This window comes from Ambystoma mexicanum, chromosome 11 (assembly GCF_040938575.1).
Source record: "Ambystoma mexicanum isolate Mex_15411 chromosome 11, UKY_AmexF1_1, whole genome shotgun sequence".
Lineage (NCBI taxonomy): Eukaryota > Metazoa > Chordata > Amphibia > Caudata > Ambystomatidae > Ambystoma > Ambystoma mexicanum.
The window spans coordinates 41,723,862-41,743,367 of record NC_090934.1 but is presented as its reverse complement, the minus strand read 5'-3'; the positions used below and the strand labels follow the sequence as shown (position 1 = coordinate 41,743,367).

The 19,506-nt window shown below is 48.2% G+C and overlaps 1 protein-coding gene across 2 annotated transcripts in view; it reads right to left on the bottom strand.

Annotated features, from left to right (window-relative positions):
• The window catches only part of SPOCD1 (SPOC domain containing 1), a 948,037-nt gene that overhangs the window by 119,935 nt on the left and 808,596 nt on the right, over positions 1 to 19,506 (bottom strand). For both annotated transcript variants that reach the window (XM_069622501.1, XM_069622502.1), the window contains one exon: positions 2,273 to 2,362. In XM_069622501.1, the coding sequence (XP_069478602.1) occupies positions 2,273 to 2,362 (90 nt within the window). The remainder of the gene's footprint in view (positions 1 to 2,272; positions 2,363 to 19,506) is intronic.

The window sequence follows — 19,506 nt, the reverse complement described above, 5'->3', positions numbered from 1 at the left end:
AATGTACCCGCTGTGTCCAATCTGAGTCTGATGCTTGTATCTGTGCACAAGTCTTTGATGTTCTCCACCAGTGTCTGTGGACATTCCCAGCTTTCCATTTTCTTCCATAGTTTAGCTCTTTTTATGGTGTCGAAAGCCTTCGACAAATCTACGAACGCAATATAGCTTCCTTGGTTTTTATTCCTTTGTGTTCTGGCTTTCATTAAGTTAATCAGGAAGATGTTAAGTGCTGTGCCTCTCCCTTTCACAAAACCCGATTGCCATGGATCAGGTCGTCCACTTTGTTGTACCCAATGGTCTAATGCTTTCAGTATTGTAGACGCAAAGACCTTCCCCACCACGTCTAGTAATGCGATTGGTCTGTATCTAAACGCACAGCATTTATACAAGTCAGGCTGTGGCACTTATGCTGTGCTGAATCCCCCAGGCTTCGTAATAGTGCTGCATATGTATAGTCGTTCATACCCCCTGGAAACTTCCAAATTATCAAAACCAGGGAAAATAGCAGCTCCTACGTCTATCAGTTGGTACACTGCCTCCTGACAAATGGAATGCCTCTACTGATGCGACTCAACGGATGCTGTAATTTCCCAGCTCAATCCACTGGCTGTTTTATTTTCTACATCCACAAGAAAGAAAAAGTGCAGATCACAACTTAAGGCTGAAGCTGTTGGTGCCTAAAGATACTGTTTCGAGTTTAGCCAAAGGAAATGCTTATTTATATTATAAAATTGGTCTTATGTTTTATCTGAACACAGAAATGAAAATAAAAAAATTAAAAAGCAACAGAATGCCATGAGGTTTTCATGCTGTTAGATATGGATAGCCACGTGTGCACACCCCTCCTGTAGGGCTGTACGGCTGGAACAGTTAGATTTGGATAGCAACGTGTACTCACCCCTCCTGTAAGGCTGTACGGATAGCCACGTGCACACCCCTCCTGTAGGGCTGTACGGCTGGAACAGTTAGATATGGATACCCACGTGTGCACACCCCTCCTGTAGGGCTGTACGGCTGGAACAGTTAGATATGGATACCCACGTGTGCACACCCCTCCTGTAGGGCTGTACGGCTGGAACAGTTAGATATGGATAGCCACGTGTGCACACCCCTCCTGTAGGGCTGTACGGCTGGAACAGTCAGATATGAATAGCCACGTGTGCACACCCCTCCTGTAGGGCTGTACGGCTGAAACAGTTAGATATGGATAGCCACGTGTGCACACCCCTCCTGTAGGGCTGTACGGCTGGAACAGTTAGATATGTATACCCACGTGTGGACACCCCTCCTTTAGGGCTGTACGGCTGGAACAGTTAGATATGGATAGCCACGTGTGCACACCCCTCCTGTAGGGCTGTACGGCTGGAACAGTTAGATATGGATAGCCACGTGTGCACACCCCTCCTGTAGGGCTGTATGGCTGGAACAGTTAGATATGGATAGCCACGTGTGCACACCCCTCCTGTAGGGCTGTACGGCTGGAACAGTTAGATATGGATAGCCACGTGTGCACACCCCTCCTGTAGGGCTGTAAGGCTGGAACAGTTAGATATGGATAGCCATGTGTGCACACCCCTCCTTTAGGGCTGTACGGCTGGAACAGTTAGATATGGATAGCCACGTGTGCACACCCCTCCTGTAGGGCTGTAAGGCTGGAACAGTTAGATATGGATAGCCATGTGTGCACACCCCTCCTTTAGGGCTGTACAGCTGGAACAGTTAGATATGGATAGCCACGTGTGCACACCCCTCCTGTAGGGCTGTATGGCTGGAACAGTTAGATATGGATAGCCACATGTGCACATCCCTCCTGTAGGCCTGTACGGCTGGAACAGTTCTGGGATTCGTCTATGCCCCGAGCACTGTGACTCGAACAGTGGCAATCTAGCATACCATATTCTTCCAAATGAAACAGCCACATGTTAGAATTTGAGAGAATTAGTCACTTACAATTAAGTATGTGTAGAACCACAACTCAGCCCCACTACACTGGCAATCAAGTAGGTCTTTACAGATAGATCTCATGGTACATGTATATAGGTTCTTATACTAAATTGAAAAATTGCATACTCTGCAAATGGTGACAGATACAACAATTCAAACCGGCACAGGCTGTTAAGAGGTGAGGAGGTACAAACACTGGTTTCAAGGGTAGTGGTGGGTGTTGTGATGTATGGGTGGGTACAACGAGTTGGTGACGGTGGGTTGTACGGCAGCTCGGTTGAGGAGATGTACATGATGCTAGTTTACGTCAAAAAGGTCCCAGACCTACCTTGGATTCAGCGGGCCAGATCTTGTCCATGTACTCCCAGACAGCTTCCGGAAGAATGCAGCTCTGAGCCTCGATCACTTCCGGCAAAGCCTAGAGATATCAAAGGTTGAAATCAACAACAAACCTCACCCAGCCAGACTGACACATCTCTTCAATGAAGTCACACTCATCTCTCATAATAACTTGCACTCACATAGCACAATATGTTCCACTCCCTTCTCACAGCGAGACCCAATCATCTTTGACAGCAAGTCCTGTCTGTCACAGTGGATCCCACACCCCTCTGTATTTATTTATTTATTACACTTTTTATAGCGCATAATACAGCCCAAGGGCATTGCGGCGCTGTTACTTGTGTCATGCTTAGTTACAAAATTAACATGGGGTACAATACAGTTAGCAGTGGCAACTACAATACAGTTGGCAGTGCTTTTGGCATAGCATATTCAAGCGGTTCAAAGTACATGGTAGCGGAACAGTACAAAAGGCTGGTGCAGTTTTTCAGAGCGTTGCGCTTGGGCAGGATTTAGATGAAGAGCACAGTTTTTATGGCTTTACAGAAAGCTAGATGGGAGGTTTCTCCTCGTACTAGCTATGACTCATCTCCGAATGTCAGTGTCTCACTTCTCTCACTGTGGGTCTAAATCCATCACATTGCAAGTTTCAGGCACCACTCAGTAGGTACCAATTTACACTCACAGCAGTTCCTGCTCATCCGCACAGTTAGTTGCACTCTTCTCTCATAGCATTGCCACTCCTTTTCCTAGCTGATCCCTTCCTTTCACTGTGTGTCCCATTCCTCTATCACAGCAGAGCCAAACACTCTCCCAGGTACCCTCTCATAGTGGGTCCCACTCGGCTTTCACAGTGGATCTAACTTTCCTTTCACAGTGGGCCACACTCAGCTGTCTGCGTTTCTCACACCAAGTCCCAAATAGGTGGGCCAGGGAACAGTTGAGTAGGCAATCCAGTGCCCCACCCCAATCAAGGGTGTGGGCTGGAATGTGCCACTGGTTCAGCTGTGTACGTCTCTCCATCATGGGTTCTTCATTGTATTCATTAACCTGAAGGATATTCATTAGGGATCCTGAATCACTGCTTCAAATGGTATCCAGTCAGAATATCGCTGGAGGGACGATGTTTATTTAACCTTATTCCAGACTCACTGATCAATATTCTGGGACTGGAGTGAGATTAGAAAATAACCCCAGTCCTAGAATATTTTGGGGGCGCGTTTTTAGGGTCAGGAAAAACGTTTTTTCTGTTATTTAGGAGGGACTAAATAATGTCATAAATCCCTTCAATTTACAACAATTCTAATAAGAAACATTACATTCATGGTCATTTTGGATCTCTAGTCATTGGTCTCCCTTCTGCACAAGTGCTTTGGAAATGCCAGCACCAGAAAACTGCTTTACCAGAAGCAATCCCTTTAAAAATGTTAGAGCTTGGCTCCCACCATAGGCGACCCTCCATACGCCAAAGCCCAGCCCCCACCCATGCATCGAAAACCACTGTGTATCCGGTTTAAGCTACTTGCCTGTAACTATTGTTCTCCAGCATGGGTTTGGCATGGATTCACATGCTCATGAATATTCCCCGTCGCTAGTCTGGGAATCCTCTATAAAAGGAAAAACTGTTTCACTTTTGCTTTAAAACTGTATTTCTCCTCTAAACCAATCACTGGCCTCTGGGTCATACTGCCCCCATGCAATAACAGTCCTCTCCCTAAGCTTAACCCCAGGTGGCCATCTACAGATTTGGTAAACAGGTAAAGTGGCAGCATGAACCAAAAGGGGAAGGAGGAGGGTTTGCATGTTTATCCATGCCAGATGCATGCTGGAGAACAAGAGTTACAGGTAAGTAACTTAAACCTTCTCTAGCATGGGGTCAGGCCGGATTCACATGCTCATGAATAAACATTACACAACAGTACATATACACAACCACGGGAGGTTGCAAGACTCAACAGAAGCAAGTAACAAGTTACTAACCTGTAACTATTGTTCTCCAGCATGGGTCTGGCATGGATTCACATGCTCATAAATATTCCCAGTCGTAAGGCTGGGAATCCTCGGTAAAAGAAAAAATGGTTTCACTTTCACTTTAAAACTGTATTTCTCCTTTAAACCAATCACTGTCCTCTGGGTCATACTGCCCCCAGCCAATAACAGTCCTCTCCCTAAGCCCCTTCTCTGACAGCCATCTTCAGATTTGGTAAGCATGTAAAGTGGCAGTATAACTAAGAAGAACCACAGAGCGGTCGGAGGTAGGGTTCTCATGTGAATCCATGCCAGACCCATGCAGAAGAACAATAGTTACAGGTTAGTTATGTGTTCCTTCTCCAGCATGGGATCTGGCATGAATTCACATGCTCATGAATAGCGAATACATAGCAGGACACACATGCACAACCACAGGAGGTGGCAAGGCTCAACAGAAGGAATTACACTTACCCCTGGAACAGACTCACCTCAGGTAAACAGGTTGCGTAGCACTGCTTGGCCGACTCTGGACTCCTCCCTAGAATCCCCGTCGACACAGTAGAATTTCGCGAAGGTGTGAGTGAACCTCCATATAGCAGCCCTGTAGATGTCGATCAGGGGCACAACAGACGGGAACGCCGTTGTTGCAGCAATCACTCTGGTGGAGTGGGCTCTCGGACGGCCGGGCAGCGGCGGGTTAGCCAACTGATGACATTGAGCCATGGAGCCGGAGAGCCAACTTGAAATGAAAGTCTTGGACAAGGCCTTCCCATGGTTCACAGGGCCAAAGTTCACAATTACGAACTCTTCCGTAAACCTTTTGTGCGTGTGAAGTAGAACTTCAGGCCACGAGCAACGTCCAGCGAATGCACAACCCTTTCAGGCGGCGACAAAGGTTTCAGGAAAAAACAGGCAACACCAAAGGCTCGTTGAGGTGGAATTCCGACAGCACCTTCGGCATGATGGAGGGATGCGTATGTAGCACCACCCTCGATTCGTGGAAAGTTAGGTATGGTTGTTTGCAGGATAGGGCCTGGATCTCACCTACCCTCCTGGCAGAGGTGATGGCCATTAGGAAAGCTGTCTTCCACGAGAGGAATTTGAGCAAAGCTTGATGAAGATGCTCAAAGAGGGCCCCCATGAGCCTTGTCAGAACCACATTGAGTTCCCATGCCGGGGCAGGAGCCTTCACCGGCGGGAACACTCTGAAAAGTCCTTTGAGAAACTCATTGACAAGTCCATGGGACCAAAGCGACGATCTTCCTGGCAATCTGGTGTAGCGGGAGATGGCTGCCAGATGCACCTTGATGGAGGTGTGCGCCAGTCCGGCCTTGGCCAAGGATAGCATGTACGGCAGGATATGTGGGGCCGTGAACCTCAAAGGGGTAATATTCTGTGACCGGCACCATGTAGCAAAATGCTTCCACTTGTGACCTTAGCACTTCAAAGTCGACGACTCCCAGGGCCTTTGCGAGGAACTCCCTGCAGTCCGCTGGCAACTTGTATCCCCCAAACTGTAGGCTGCAGGAGCCAAGCCCTCAGGTTCAGCGATCCTGGGTCGTGATGTAGGATTGTGCTTCCTTCTCTGGTGAGAAGATCCGGAACTACCGGCATGCTTGACGGGAGGCAACGGCGACAGGCTGCGAAGGTACGGGTACCAAATCTGCCTCGGACACGCCGGTGCGATGAGTATCATCCTGTACTGCCACTGTCTGAGTGTGTTGATGACTAGTAGCAAGAGAGGCAACGGAGCAAATGCGTACAGAAACAGCCCTTCCCACAGGAAGGAGAACGCATCCCCCAGGCTCCTCGGTTGATGGAATCTGCTTGCAAACATCTGGCATTTGGAGTTTGCTGCTGTTGCAAACAGATCGATCTGGGGCCTGCCCCACTTGACAAAGATGTATTCCACCTGGTCCTGCCGCAGTTCCCACTCGTGGCAGGAGTGCAATTCCCTGCTGAGGAAGTCTGCAAGTGTTCTTGACTCCCGCTAGGTTAAGAGAAACGAAGAACATCGCTTGTCCGACGGCCCAGAGCTAAAAGTCCTGCGCATTCCTTGGAGAGCGCTAGGCATCGAGTGCCCTGATTTCCTGATGCAGAACAAGGTGGTGGTATTGTCCGTGAAGATCCTCAACACCTTGTCCCTCAGAAACGGAAGGAATGACCTGAGGCCCCAGAACACTGCCGTAGCTCCAGGATGTTGATATGGAGGTTCTTCTCCTAAGGCAGCCATAGGCCTTTGGCGTGCAGACATGTGGTGTGGGCTCCCCAGCCTTCCAGAAAAGTGTCCGTGGTGACCGTCTCCTGGCATGGCAGGGTTTGAAACCCGGTGCCCCGGGCGATGTTGGAGCAGACGCCCTACCACCTTATCGCCCGTCGGGACTCGTCGTCGAGGGGGATCTTGTCCGCAAAGCTTCCAGACACCTGTATCCAGCGAGTGTGTAGGAACTCCTGAAGAGGTCGCATTTGCAACATGTAGAGACGGATGAGGTAGATGCAGGATGACATCATGCCGAGCAACCACTTCATTGACAGCAGCCGCTGCACCTTCACTGAATGGCTGCTATCCTCTCCGCTGTGGGTGACGCTAGGCAGGACACTGTATCAAGTCTGGCTCACAGGAACAGCACGGTCTGCAATGGTGTCAAGCAGGACTTCGGATAGTTGATGGAGAATCCCAGATCTGTCAGTAGCTGGACTGGTGTGTCTGACGGCCAGCTCCCGCAAGCGGGCCCTAATGAGCCAGTCGTCGAGGTATGGGTATACGCGGATACCCCTCAGACATAGATGGGTCGCAACTGGTGCCAGACATTTGGTGAACACTCTGGGGGCCGACTTCAATCCAAAAGGAACTGGTAGTGATGGCTTTGAACTGGTAGTGCTGGCCTTGCATTACAAAACGCAGAAACCTTTGATGTTTCTTGTGAATTGGGACGTGGAAATAGGCGTCCTGCGGGTCCAGCGACATCAAGAAGTCTCCTTCCTCCAGTTGGCCGAGCATGTGCTGTAACATGACCATCCTGAACCTTTGGGACTTTGAATATTTGTTGAAATGTTGCAGGTCTAGGATGGGCCTCCAGTCCCCGGTCTTCTTTCTGACCAGAAAATATCTGGAATAGGCTCCGGAGCCCCAGAGCCGTTGGGGAACTAGCTATACTGCCTTTTTGCAGCATGGCCCGCATATGTTGCAGGAGCTGAGGAATGTACTGCTCCTGAGGGGACACCAGAGGGATCCGGGGACACCTGCGTTGAAACTCCAGAGTGTGTCCTTGGGCATGAGCGTCCAGCAGCCAGCTGTCGGTGGTGATCTTCTTCCACTCGCTGACGAACCTCGTCAGCTGGCCACCCACCGGGTGCATGTGTGGGGCCCCGACGACCCAGCCAGTTCAGGCCTGTTTTGGAGTAGGCGTCCTGTCCAGCGGGCGACGCTGTCCTCCTCTACAGTAGACCTGGGAATGGTCTCTGTAGGCTTCCTGGGTCATGGATCTGGAAGGCTGAGGGTACGAAGAGGAGAAACCTTTGGAAGACCTGCTCGACTTTCCCTTGGAGGAGCGAAAAGAAGAACGCTGCTGTTGGAGAGTGCCCAAGGAACGGGCCGTCTCCGCATCCACCTTGATGGTCTGGAGGGACTTGTCAACGACCTTCCTAAACAAGTTCTCTCCGTCGAAGGAGACTTTGCCTGGACTTCCTGCTGAAACTTCATGGCCCTGTGTCGGCGATGTCCAACGCCACTGCAATGGCGTGATCAGACACATCTTCCTCCTCCTGGAAAAGAGTGATTGCCCCCATCCTCTTAACATCTGGGAGGAACTCCGGAATAGGGCCCAGCTTGTACCACAGTTCCCTGTCATACCTGGCCAGGATCGCCAGTGCGTTGGCCGCCTTAATAGTGGACGCCGTGGTGTAAATCAGCTTCCTTCCCATGGCGGCCAACTTCTTCCCCTTGCTGTCCAGAGTAGCCAAAGACGACATGGACGGGTTACTCAACCACTTATTCGCGGCTGCCGATACCACCGAATCTGCGGATATTGGCGACCTCAGGCACTTGGGTGTGAAGTCTGGCACCTGATACTTCTTCTCCAGTCTATCTTGTTTAGCTGGAGCTATGCAAGTGTTCTTTATGAGGGCCAGGCCTTCTTCCCACACATCGTCTAGAAGGGGAACCGCCATGACTGTCTTCCTCCTGGTGTCGCGCTCTCTTTCCTGGTTTCTTCGGGCACAAGATGAAAAAGGTCAGAGGCTCTAGGTGGTGCATCCAAATGCAGAGACCCGCCGCTCGCTGCAACGATATTGTTGTCGTCCGTAGTCATTGCTGTATCCATCCCCGTACCCATGTCTAGGTCTACTGAAGATGGGGCCTGATGCGGGTGTGGAGGCTGAAATGGAGGATTCTGATGACGCTTCCTCTTCTTTGTTGGAAGCTGAACCGGTGCCTGGGGGACCACTGGAAACGGGCCCAGTGGCATCCTCTTCTGGATCGCTGACACCAAGGTGTGAAGGATCGACAGAATGTCCAGAGACACATCCCTCAGCTGAGCTGACAGGATCAGGAAAACTAGGCCCAGCGCCATCGCCTCCGTCGTCACCGTCATCCTCTTCTTCCATGTCCTCTGGGATCGTGTGTAAGGACTCCTGGTCCTCGTCGTCTGTGGACGAGACATCAATGTCTTGAGCCACGGCCTGTAAGGGCTGTGTGGGGCCTACTTGCCCCATACTTCTTTCCCCCCTGTGGGGTTTGAACCGGGGTCTAAACCGGTTTCCCCCCTTCTGGCGTGCCAGCAGACTTTGCCAAAGCCACTGCATCAGTCTTGCCCCTAGGAGGCAAGAATACTTTCTGTGCTGTGGGGCTACCTTCACAGGGTCAGCTCCTTTAGCCGTCGACAGAGCAGCTGCCACCAACTGTTTCATCGACAAAGTCTTAGCCTGCACCGATTGTGCCTGATTGGGCAGTTTGGCCTTCTTCTCCTCCGTGCGTGGCTTCTCAAACTTCTCCTGCAGTTTAGCCAGGGTAGATGATTTCCTTTTTGAGGAGGAGCTTGATTACCGGCTGGCAATGGAGGCAGAGGGGCCGACGTTATGATATGATATGGTAGGTTATTTATAAGGCGCTTTATACCCAGAGGCTTATAAGCAACCGGGGATCGAACCTGTGTTGCTCTGTGTCGTCTTGCTTAAATGGCGAGCCTGTTGCCCCTGAGCTATCCTCCCAAGACGTTGATCACACCCTATCCACCTTATGACTCGCTTCGGCAGTGACCCCAGTCGACTTGGACGTGCAGTTCTTGGCCTCGTCTTGGCCTCCAACAGATGAGTTGCCTTCAAAGGACTTAGATGACCGCTCCTCAGACAGGCCGGTCCTGGGTGAGGCAGGACCCTGCTCAGGGCACGGGGCATGGGTCTTAGCGTTAAGCCACACCACCAGTCTACTGTGCCTGTCCCTTGTTGTCTTCTTGGAGAATCCGAGGCATATCTCGCAATCCACCTCCTTGTCGTCCGGATGCAGGCAGTAGAGGCATTGTAGGTGTTTGTCTTCCACAAACACATTCCGTAGCCCGCACTTGGCACAAGGCTTGAACAGGGATGTTCCTTCTCCTCCTCCATCATGGTCAGAGGGCGTGAAGTAGGCCTGATGGCCATCTGGAAACTTCGAGGATCTGCACCCTTGAGGGGGGCTGAAATTCACCAACAACGGGTCCCCGGTGTCGGCAGATGAAGAAAAGAGCACACAGGCTCTTTGGAATAAAAGTAGAAACCTTTTCTGTTGAAAACACAAAAAAACATAGAAGTAGCTCACAGAGCAAACTCGAGGACAACAGTGAAGAGTGCGATAAAAATCTGAAGATGGCTGCCAGAGGAGGGGCTTAGGGAGAGGACTGTCATTGGAGGGGGGCAGTATGACCCAGGGGACAGTGATTGGTTTAAAGGAGAAATGCAGTTTGTAAGTGAAAGTGAAACTGTTTTTTCTTTTACCGAGGATTCCCAGCCTGACGACAGGGAATATTCATGAGCATGTCAATCCATGCTGTGGTTTGAGCCTTGGACCAGCAGGGCCCTTTGACTTGTGTTTGCGCCAAGAAGGACTTCCCGAAAGCGGTCGTGGGGGACTTCCAGACAGAGCAGGGCCCGGTGTAGGCGGCAGTCTTTGCGGAATTTTCGATACCAGCTTCTGCAGCGTGGTCAGAATGTACGATGAAACGTCCCTGGGTTGATGTGTAGAAGGAGTGAGAGGGTGAGGCTCTGGGCTACAACGCCCCTTCTGCAGAGGTAGGCGATAAGGTTCACCCTGTGGCAACCCATCTTCCAACAAGGGTCACTGGCCTCCCTTCGTGGTCTGAATGGTAGCCCTCAGGCAGGTCATCACCCTCATTGGAGCTAGTATAAACATGCCCCGGCACACTCAGTTTAGCTCCTTGTTTGTTACCTTCCTAGGGATCATTGGTGCCCTACTCCCTCCCCTCTCCTGAGACTTCTGGGGTGAGGAGGCTGATGTCCCCTTCCCGGGGTCTTCGCCGAAGCCGTGGCAGTTACCTCACACCATGCCAGTAAGGACACCCAAAGAGTAGCTGTCACTGTGACTATGGCCACCATCTTTGTGGTCTACCCTTCTTTGAAGAAGTAGTGGTCGTCAACAAGGCCGTCTACGGGGTCGTCACCAGGGTGGCAACAGCAGTCGTTGTCGATGTGGCTGTTGATGGCACAGTTGATGATGGTGTTGTCTTGGCTGGTTGAGATGTCGATGGAGGCAGAGAAGAGCCCATCTTGGAATTCTCCTTCGTCGCCTGGTCCGCCGATGGCAAGCAGATTTTCAAAGGGGTCAAGGACTTTCCCTTTGAGTGTGCGACCCTCGCCGGCAGGCTCACAGTGGATGTGGTCGGTGATGGCAACCTTGACCTTCCCGAGCCGGGACCCGCACAGTTGGATCCGTGGCCAGTGGCCTTGCCTTCCTTTGGACACCCGCGGTGTGTCCTCAAAGGATTTCAAACTCTTATCTGAGGGAGTTGGATTGTGGGACTGGCTGGTCTTACCTAATTTGTATCCATGCTGTCTGCCTGCTGTAGCGGTCCTACTTGGTCTTTTTGGAAAAACCACAGCATACCTTGCATCCCTCCTCATCATGGTCCGGATGCAGGCAGTAAAGACAATTGTGGGGTCGTTCCTCCGCAAAAATGTTCCTTAGTCCACATTTCGTGCAGAGTTTAAAGCAGCATCTCTTCTCAGTGGTCTTGATGAAAAGGCACAAAGTAGGCTCAAGTCTGGGCCTTCCGATGAAAGATCCTCAATGTAGTTTGATCTTCACCAATAATGGATCCCTGCTGCCGGTATTTGAACTCCGAACGATAAATACAAAAATCGGTCAAAACTTTCACATTTTACAAAGAAACACAGGGAGGGGAATGTCATTGGATGGGGGCAGTATGACCCAGAGGGCAGTGATTGGTTTAGAGGAGAAATACAGTTTTAAAGCAAAAGTGAAACAGTTTTTTCTTTTACTGAGGATTCCCAGCCTAACGACAGGGAATATTCATGAGCATGTGAATCCATGTCAGACCCCATGCTGGAGAAGGTATTACATTTTTTTCTCCAAGTGGAAAGTTGGAGGACAACATATACTGCAAAGAGATGGCCAAGAGGGTGCTGCGAAGGAGGCAGGGCAAGGACTAAGACTATAGGACTTGCCATGAAGGTGATCTTTTCTCACTCATTGCCCTGCTCTCCCACCTTCTCAAGAATTTGGGAATCGCATTTTAAAGGCCAAAAGGTTTAGCGGGGGATTGCAGTGGATGCCCTGTCCATGTTTCAAGCAAAGAGGTGGTCAAAAGTGGTATCCATCCTGAGAAAAGCATCCGAAGAGTAATGCTTTCAAGAAGTGGCCCAGATAGCTGTCCTACTAATGTATGCAATGGGTGCATGTCTTCGAAAGGTCCCCCATGTTGCCTTAGCTCTGGTGGATGAGGCATGAAGTCGCTGAGACTGTTAGGGAGAATTCTCTGTTTAGGTTGAATTTCCTAACCTAGTGAGTCCCCAGCAGCTTTGCTGGATTTTTGGGGTTTATTTTTTTCTCCTGCCAAGAATGAGACTCTTGTACCCTCACTCTTGGACATGATTTGAGTGTGTTCCTTTGACACTAGATGTGTTTAATGGGCTATGGGGTCTTTTACTCCATAGGGCTTCATGTGTTTTTGTGATGTGTGTTACACAGCACCCTCAGTGCAGTAACACAGGGGTGTCATAGTGACCCCCCAGTATAAACTCCATACCCTGGGACTGACTACTGTCTCCCAAGGCATGTAAAGTCACCATTGATTTTACTAGTCTTAAATTCTGAACAGAACCAGTACAAACCATCATATTGTGGATGTTCTGGCCGGGGCAATTCGATTGCCCCGGGGTCTGTTATTCGAGGGGGCACGTCTCCGTCCCCCCTGATCGAGTTTTGGCTGGTGGCAGTGGATACTACTTTTTATATTCAACCGCAAATATTTCTCTATGGGATTTTCCCATTGTTCGAGGCTACTATCTTTATTTATTTAATTACGATAGCCTCGAACATACCGCCGGTTTATTTAATTATTATTAATTCTCCGGTTGGTATTTTTTGCCAAAACACGGTTCTAAAATGGCGTTTGTGTTCTCTTCTGTGACTCCAACCCAAGTCGAGCCCCTGTTCCACTTTTTGGCGGGCTTCTCCACAGAAGCCCTCCAAAGTGGTGCCACTCTGTCTGGGGTACTTAGAACGGGTGGAGGGGGATTTAGGCACCTGGACTGAATTGCCTAGGCAACTCAATTCGCACTCCGTCCTGATTGGCCCAAGTGGTGAGCCGGCCGGCTCACCACTTAGCATGTTTGAGTGACAGCTAGGCTAAGTGAATGGGGGTTTTCTGCATAAAAGCAGGGCTTTGGGGACTGGAACTTCAGAAGTCGCCACAGGACCTAAGAATCCGACGAGGGAGAAGCTGAGCCGACCTGCCACGACGACACCACCGGTGGAGCCCTGCTGGACCATCTCACCACTTTTCCCAACGACAGAGGAGATCTCCCGCCGGAGAGTCTTCTTCCTTTGACTGGTGCGGATAACCAGTTTCACTGTCTTTTCGCCTTCCCGACGCATCTCGTGGCCGCCTTGCCTGTGCCAAGCACCCCGGCAACCGGAATACCACGTTTTACCACGACCGCAAAATAAAGGGTAATACCTTTAACCAGAAAACTCCGCGGCTGGTTTCTTCCCTTGCAGTACAACGACCTTCATCTTTCCTCCAAGTCGCGATCTTCTCTTCCCCTGGACGGCACCGAGACTTGCACCCGCTGCCAGGAACAACTGTCACCGCTGGAGGATCCTTCCCACTTAAGGTACCGTGTTCAGCCTGGCTTCCCTTGCCACCGACTGTACGGGGTAGATTTAGCCCCCGGCTTTCGAACCTGGGTTAGCCTGGGACACCCTGGCTAAACTTTTCTGAGCCTCTCTAAACTCTTTTCGAACTCTCTGCAAGACTTTCAAAGCCTAGTGTAACTGTGTGATCTTGGGCGCATTTGTGCTCTGCTCTCTCTAAGAGTGGGCCCAGCCTATGGACTTTTGCTCACAAGTGACTTTTGCTCTTCTGCCTTGCTAAAAGTGTTCCTAAATCTTAGAGTGGTGTATCTTCACATATTCTGTCTTTTTCCCTCCCTTCTTCATGAACTTATTGGAGTGCCATCTATAGTTAAGCGCTCACCTCTGTCTGGAAATAAGTGGTGTTTACTAAGACTTGTCTGATAAGGAATAAGGGTTGTATATATTATAATAGTAACTGTGTTTAGAGTGTTTTACAATAAGAGTGCTGGAGTGTTTCAAACAGTGTGTTTTTAAATAAATAATTATATACTTTGATACCAAAGCTCTGGTCAGTGTTTGCTTGTGCTTTTGTATCTGAGTGCCTGTTGTGTATACTTTGCATACTGCCTAACTCTTCCCGAGGGAAGTCTGACTGCTCAGCCACAGCTACCAGGTAAATCTGGGTGGTACAGACTGCTACCAAGTGGGTTTACTGCTAACACCTGTAGTCCTAAATCTTTTGCAGTGTTCCCAAAGGGAACTGCACAGGTTTCTGCCTAACAGAGATGTTTGAACGGATCTGATTTCATATTCAATACAAAGGAAATTCCATCTGGCATTAGTATCCTTCACAGTGTTCAGCTGCTTTCACTGAGAACAAATGGACATATCTTTTTTACAACCTTTTTTGATGAATTGCATAATGACTATAACCAGATAAGGTTAAATGGATGATAAGTCAAAAAGTTTAAAAACAGAAAAAAAGAAAACGCCGGGAAGTTTGCTTTACAAAAATTGAAAAGGTAAGGGAAAGTAAGGTGGGAAATATGAGAGCAAACCCGCTCCTCCCCAATTTAGGGGGAAAAAACAGTTAATTTGTCAAAAAAGGAGATTAAAAAAGGAGATTATCAAAAAGGGACGTTTCTGGCAGGTCATCAAAATGTCAAGTAATTTGTTTGACATAGAACTCCATGACAGGGCAAGAGTCCACAATGTAGGACAAAAAGATCAGATTTTGGAACGTTAATTTTCTTTGTAGGTAGAATGAAAAGCATCTGTTAACATCTAGCTTGTGAATTTAATCAGTCAATAAAGCATGGTTTAAATTGGGGAACGAGACAGAATCATTTCCCGATTTAAGGGGACAGTCGATTTAAACGAGTGGCATGAATAAGGAACTGTTATAAGAAACAATTTGTCCCTGTGGAAATTAATGTTGACGTAATGGCTATTTGAAACAATGCTTTACAAGTTAGAAGGTGCAAGTCTTAAAGGACTGTAGAGGAATGTGTGTATCACGGAAGCAAGAACTTGATTTGAGTTCCACAGAGCAACTGTAAAAGGTGTAATAAACCATAGGAAGGCAAAACCTTAACCATTTGTTTATGTTCTGCTTCATAGTTGATTATTTCTTGGCCAAGTACATGAATGTAATGCGAGTCTCTGAGTTATGGAAATGTGCATAAGCTAGCCGTTTCTTCAAGTTCAATAATGCACGATAGTGGGGAAGAACAGAGCCCTCATTTTGAACTAAAAGATTTGGAATCTGAGGCCGCGCAAATGCTTGCCTTTCAGTAGAAGGATGAGTTTTGAAAAGGCCAAGACAGAGACATGACAGTTATTGCTGGGTTTTGGGACCTTGAATTTCTACAGAGTTCCATGAAGACTGAAGAGGAGGAAATTGGGGGCATTCTAGCAGACAAGCAGAAGAGCATCCCCTGGAAAATGATCACCCATGCTGAGAGGTGAGGTATAATGAGGGCACTGGTAAAACCCACTTTCAAAAGTTCTGACAAAGACATTTGTCTTGTGGATCTCCCATTCAAGTGGAGCATGCTACTGTAGTATAGAATCTGCCTCCACATTCTTCTTTCCCTCAAGATGGGACGGCACAGGAAGGACCTGCATTTGAAGGACTCTTTCCTACAACTATATTGCAAGGCTACACACAATGTGAAAACAAGGAAATAATATGAGGCAGGGTAACCAAAAAGGAAACACACCAAACACAGGGTACACAGGAACATACAAAGTACTTTATTTTATACTGAATCCAGTTACAAAAGAACAGAACAAAATTCAGATAGCTATCGACCCTCAGTACAACACAGCGAACTCCGACGTGGTACGGTGTGCTCAGTGAGTGCAAATATTCATTGAAACAGTCAGGCTTTAATACATTTCACCAGCCTGTTGTCCAGCCTTTCTGCAGGTTAACCATTCCATAAATAAGTTACTGCTCTAGGGTCCCTTGCCAGGTCAAATCTAGTTCATCTTAGGTTTATACATTAACAAGAAGAAATGGTAATAATGTATGCTCTAGGCCTAACATTACAATGCGGGACTTAATTTATACAATATAGTTAAGCAGGTGTCCTCATTCAATTATAGATCAGTTTCGGTGATACAGGTAATCCATTGCACACAGGTCAGCAGAAGGACAAGATCTCAGCTCATGACCCTAACAAGTGGCCTGCAGGCAAGTTATACATTAGCTGTACAGAGGTCATGACAATCGAGTTCTGTTCTGAATAACATAGGCTACCATTTTAGCTCACATGGTGCCTTTATAGCGCAAGAAAACCTAAAATGGCGGCTTGACCCAAAATGACAGTTTCATGGTTTCTAAGGTCAGGACCTTGCAATGCGAGTTTATTCACATGTAGTTTATAAGCAGCTTGTTAGCAGCTTGGCATAGGCCAATATACATATATTCATAGCAATAGGAGGCACGATATAATTTCTAGTTTGACAAACCCTCCTTTTGGCCTATGCCAAGTGCTAAACTACTTCTGATCTCCCTGCAAATAACTCCATGTGTCATCGTCCATACACCCTGCACACTTTATGTCCTATTGTACCTATCGCCTGAGCACAACATCCCCCTAGCATTGAACATATACTTGGTAGACATTGGATACAACAACAAAGAAATAGCAGAATTCCCAAAATAATCAGCAAGGCTGAAAGCACTTTCCAACCCCAAGACCGCAAGAAGTCCCAGAACCAAGCGCTAAGATCCCAATTTCCCTCGGGAACATGCACTTCTGAACTAAGAATGTGCATATTCTATATTGCCTTAAAAATAGTTGGGGAGGAATCCGGTACGAAAACACAGCAAGCGGACCCCACTAGTTTACATACTCCACCACGTTCAGCCAGAATGACATCCAATGCCATCCGGTTCTGAAGCGCTATCAATCTTATCGCTTTCTGCTCTAAAGTCATATTATAGAGTATGTCTGTGGTCCGGTTGATGGTTTTCTCCAGTACTCTCGCTAGTTTCCTGATATCCTCGGAATTCGCTATCTGCCCAAAGAATGGAAGGAATGATTTTGCTACATCTCCTAAAACCTGTGCTGGAGTGTCGCCATTCTCGTCCCGCCGTGGACAAGCCTTCGAAACCTCTACAGTACTTGCTATAAACACCCCAGGTAACAGGATTCCTAGATAACAAGTTCCCTGCCAATCCCTGGGCAACCATGGAAATGCTACATTACCGCAAACAAAATAGATAGGTTCGCCTACATACAAAGGTCTGTCTTCCCCAGTCAAATTTGCAACGTTGGTACAACCTTTAAAATCTCCCATTGACCGGGTGCCATTCCTCTGTATGCAGAAAGAAACTGAATTGGGGCTATGGTTAACAGTATAAGAAGGAGGCACGGCATCCTTATTGCCTATCGGAGCCATTTTAAAGGAAATCAAAGATTGGAAAGGACGAGACAGTCTATCAGAAGGCCTAACAGAAGCAATATTGAGCTTACTCCTATTTGCGAAAAGCGAGCATTCCAGGGGAGGCAGAACACGTTTCTCAAAACTATTCAAATTAGTGCCATCAAAGTTCCCCGAGATGCTATCGTTCCATCGGCCGAAGAACAGTGCTCTAAGTGAAGCATAACAAGCAGTTGTCAAATGTAAAGAGTGAATATACCAACCTAGCCCCTTATCCCCATGTTGCGGTAAATGCGAGCAGATCCAACAATTGGTTCTGTTAAAGATTGCATGGGTAGCATTCATAATTAGAAGTAGAGTGTTATTTTGATAATTCCGTCTATGCAAAAGATCTCTAGGTGACAAGGTATGTAGTTGCACAGAAGGAGTGGGAACAACAGTTATATTTTCTACAGGTAGGAAATTATTCAAAGGGTACATTCTCTCCAAATACCAAAACCCACAACCAACAGTTACTAAAAGTCCCGTGATTATCACCAGTAGACAACAAAACGTTTTCGGGACCCCCATACATATCTGCTCATTGTCTCTCCTAGTCACATTTTTGTCCAAATGTTCAGTACGAAAGGTAGCGGATGAAGGCATTGTCGTCTTCAATCGAGAAACACCAATTGTTCGTTTGCTGGCGACTCCGGTCGCGCGTCTTCTTAATGCCTTTTCCCACAACCCTTAGCCAACAGAACCCTTTATGCAATTGGGCCAAAAAAAGGCAAGCCCTCAAATTCTTTCAATTGTACAGCAAGAGCCGTATTGCAAACCTATCTCCTTGGGCGGAGATTATACTTCACAGTTTCCGGTGCAAAAGAATCAGCAGACAGGATGTCGTCACTTCCCACAGGAGGTGGCGAGTGAACGGAAGTTGGATCAGAAGATGGATGATCCACAAACGATGCAGTGGGAGAGCAAGGAGGCAAGATGGCCGTTTTGTCGGGCCTTACAACTTCCGGAACGGCCTCCGATACTCTCTTTCCACCGTCTGCCGTTTCGGGTACGTTGGTTTCAATGTCGGAAAGGGGTTCTGCGTCTTCTGTATCATATGGCACTGGGTGTGGGATCCGTTTGGTGTGGCTGCCGTGGATCCAGTGGCGATGTCCTCCTACCCGCAGCGCAGTCTTAGTGACCAGGAGCACCTGGTAGGGGCCCCTCCATCGTGGTGCGAAGCAAGACGAACTATCGAAGGATTTAACGAGGATCCAATCCCCTGGTCGTAGACTGTGACCGGGGCCCTCATACCTCACTGGCAATGCCTCTCGCACCTGGTGATAAATTGAAAACAGGTTTTTAGTCAATTGGTTACAATAGTCGGAGAGAAGTACATTTTCTACATCGCGCAATGCGCAGCTTTTAGGCAACCCCCAAATATTAGCAGGTCTCCCCATTACCACCTCAAAGGGAGAGAGCCCAGTCTTAGTTTGAGGGGTTGTCCGCATTGAAAGTAACACGATCGGTAAGGCGTCCGGCCATTTTAGTTTGGTGCCGGCACACATCTTAGCGAGCTTGTTTTTTATGATACCATTGTGTCTTTCCACTAATCCGGCGCTCTGAGCATGTCTGGCCGAATGGAATCGTTTGTCAATTTGCAATGCCGTACATATCTGTAGAATTACAGCAGCGATAAAATGCGGACCATTATTCGACCAGATAACTCTCGGCAAACCAAACCGTGGGAAGAATTCCTTTAACATGGTCTTTGCAGTGGTCATGGCTGTAGCGTCTTTAACAGGGAAAGCCTCGACCCACTTACTAAAGGTGCAAATGACCACAAGGACATATTTTAGATTGTTACATCGCTCCATTTCAATAAAGTCAAAGTGAATCACTTCAAACGGGACAGAAGGAGGCCCAAAGCTACCTCTTGGAGTTGCTGTGCCCTTTCCCACATTGTGTTGTAGGCAAATCATGCAATTTTGGACATAATGCTGGGCAATTTTTGAAATCTTATCATTTACCCAGACTTTCTGTAACATTCTCGTGATCTGTTGAGC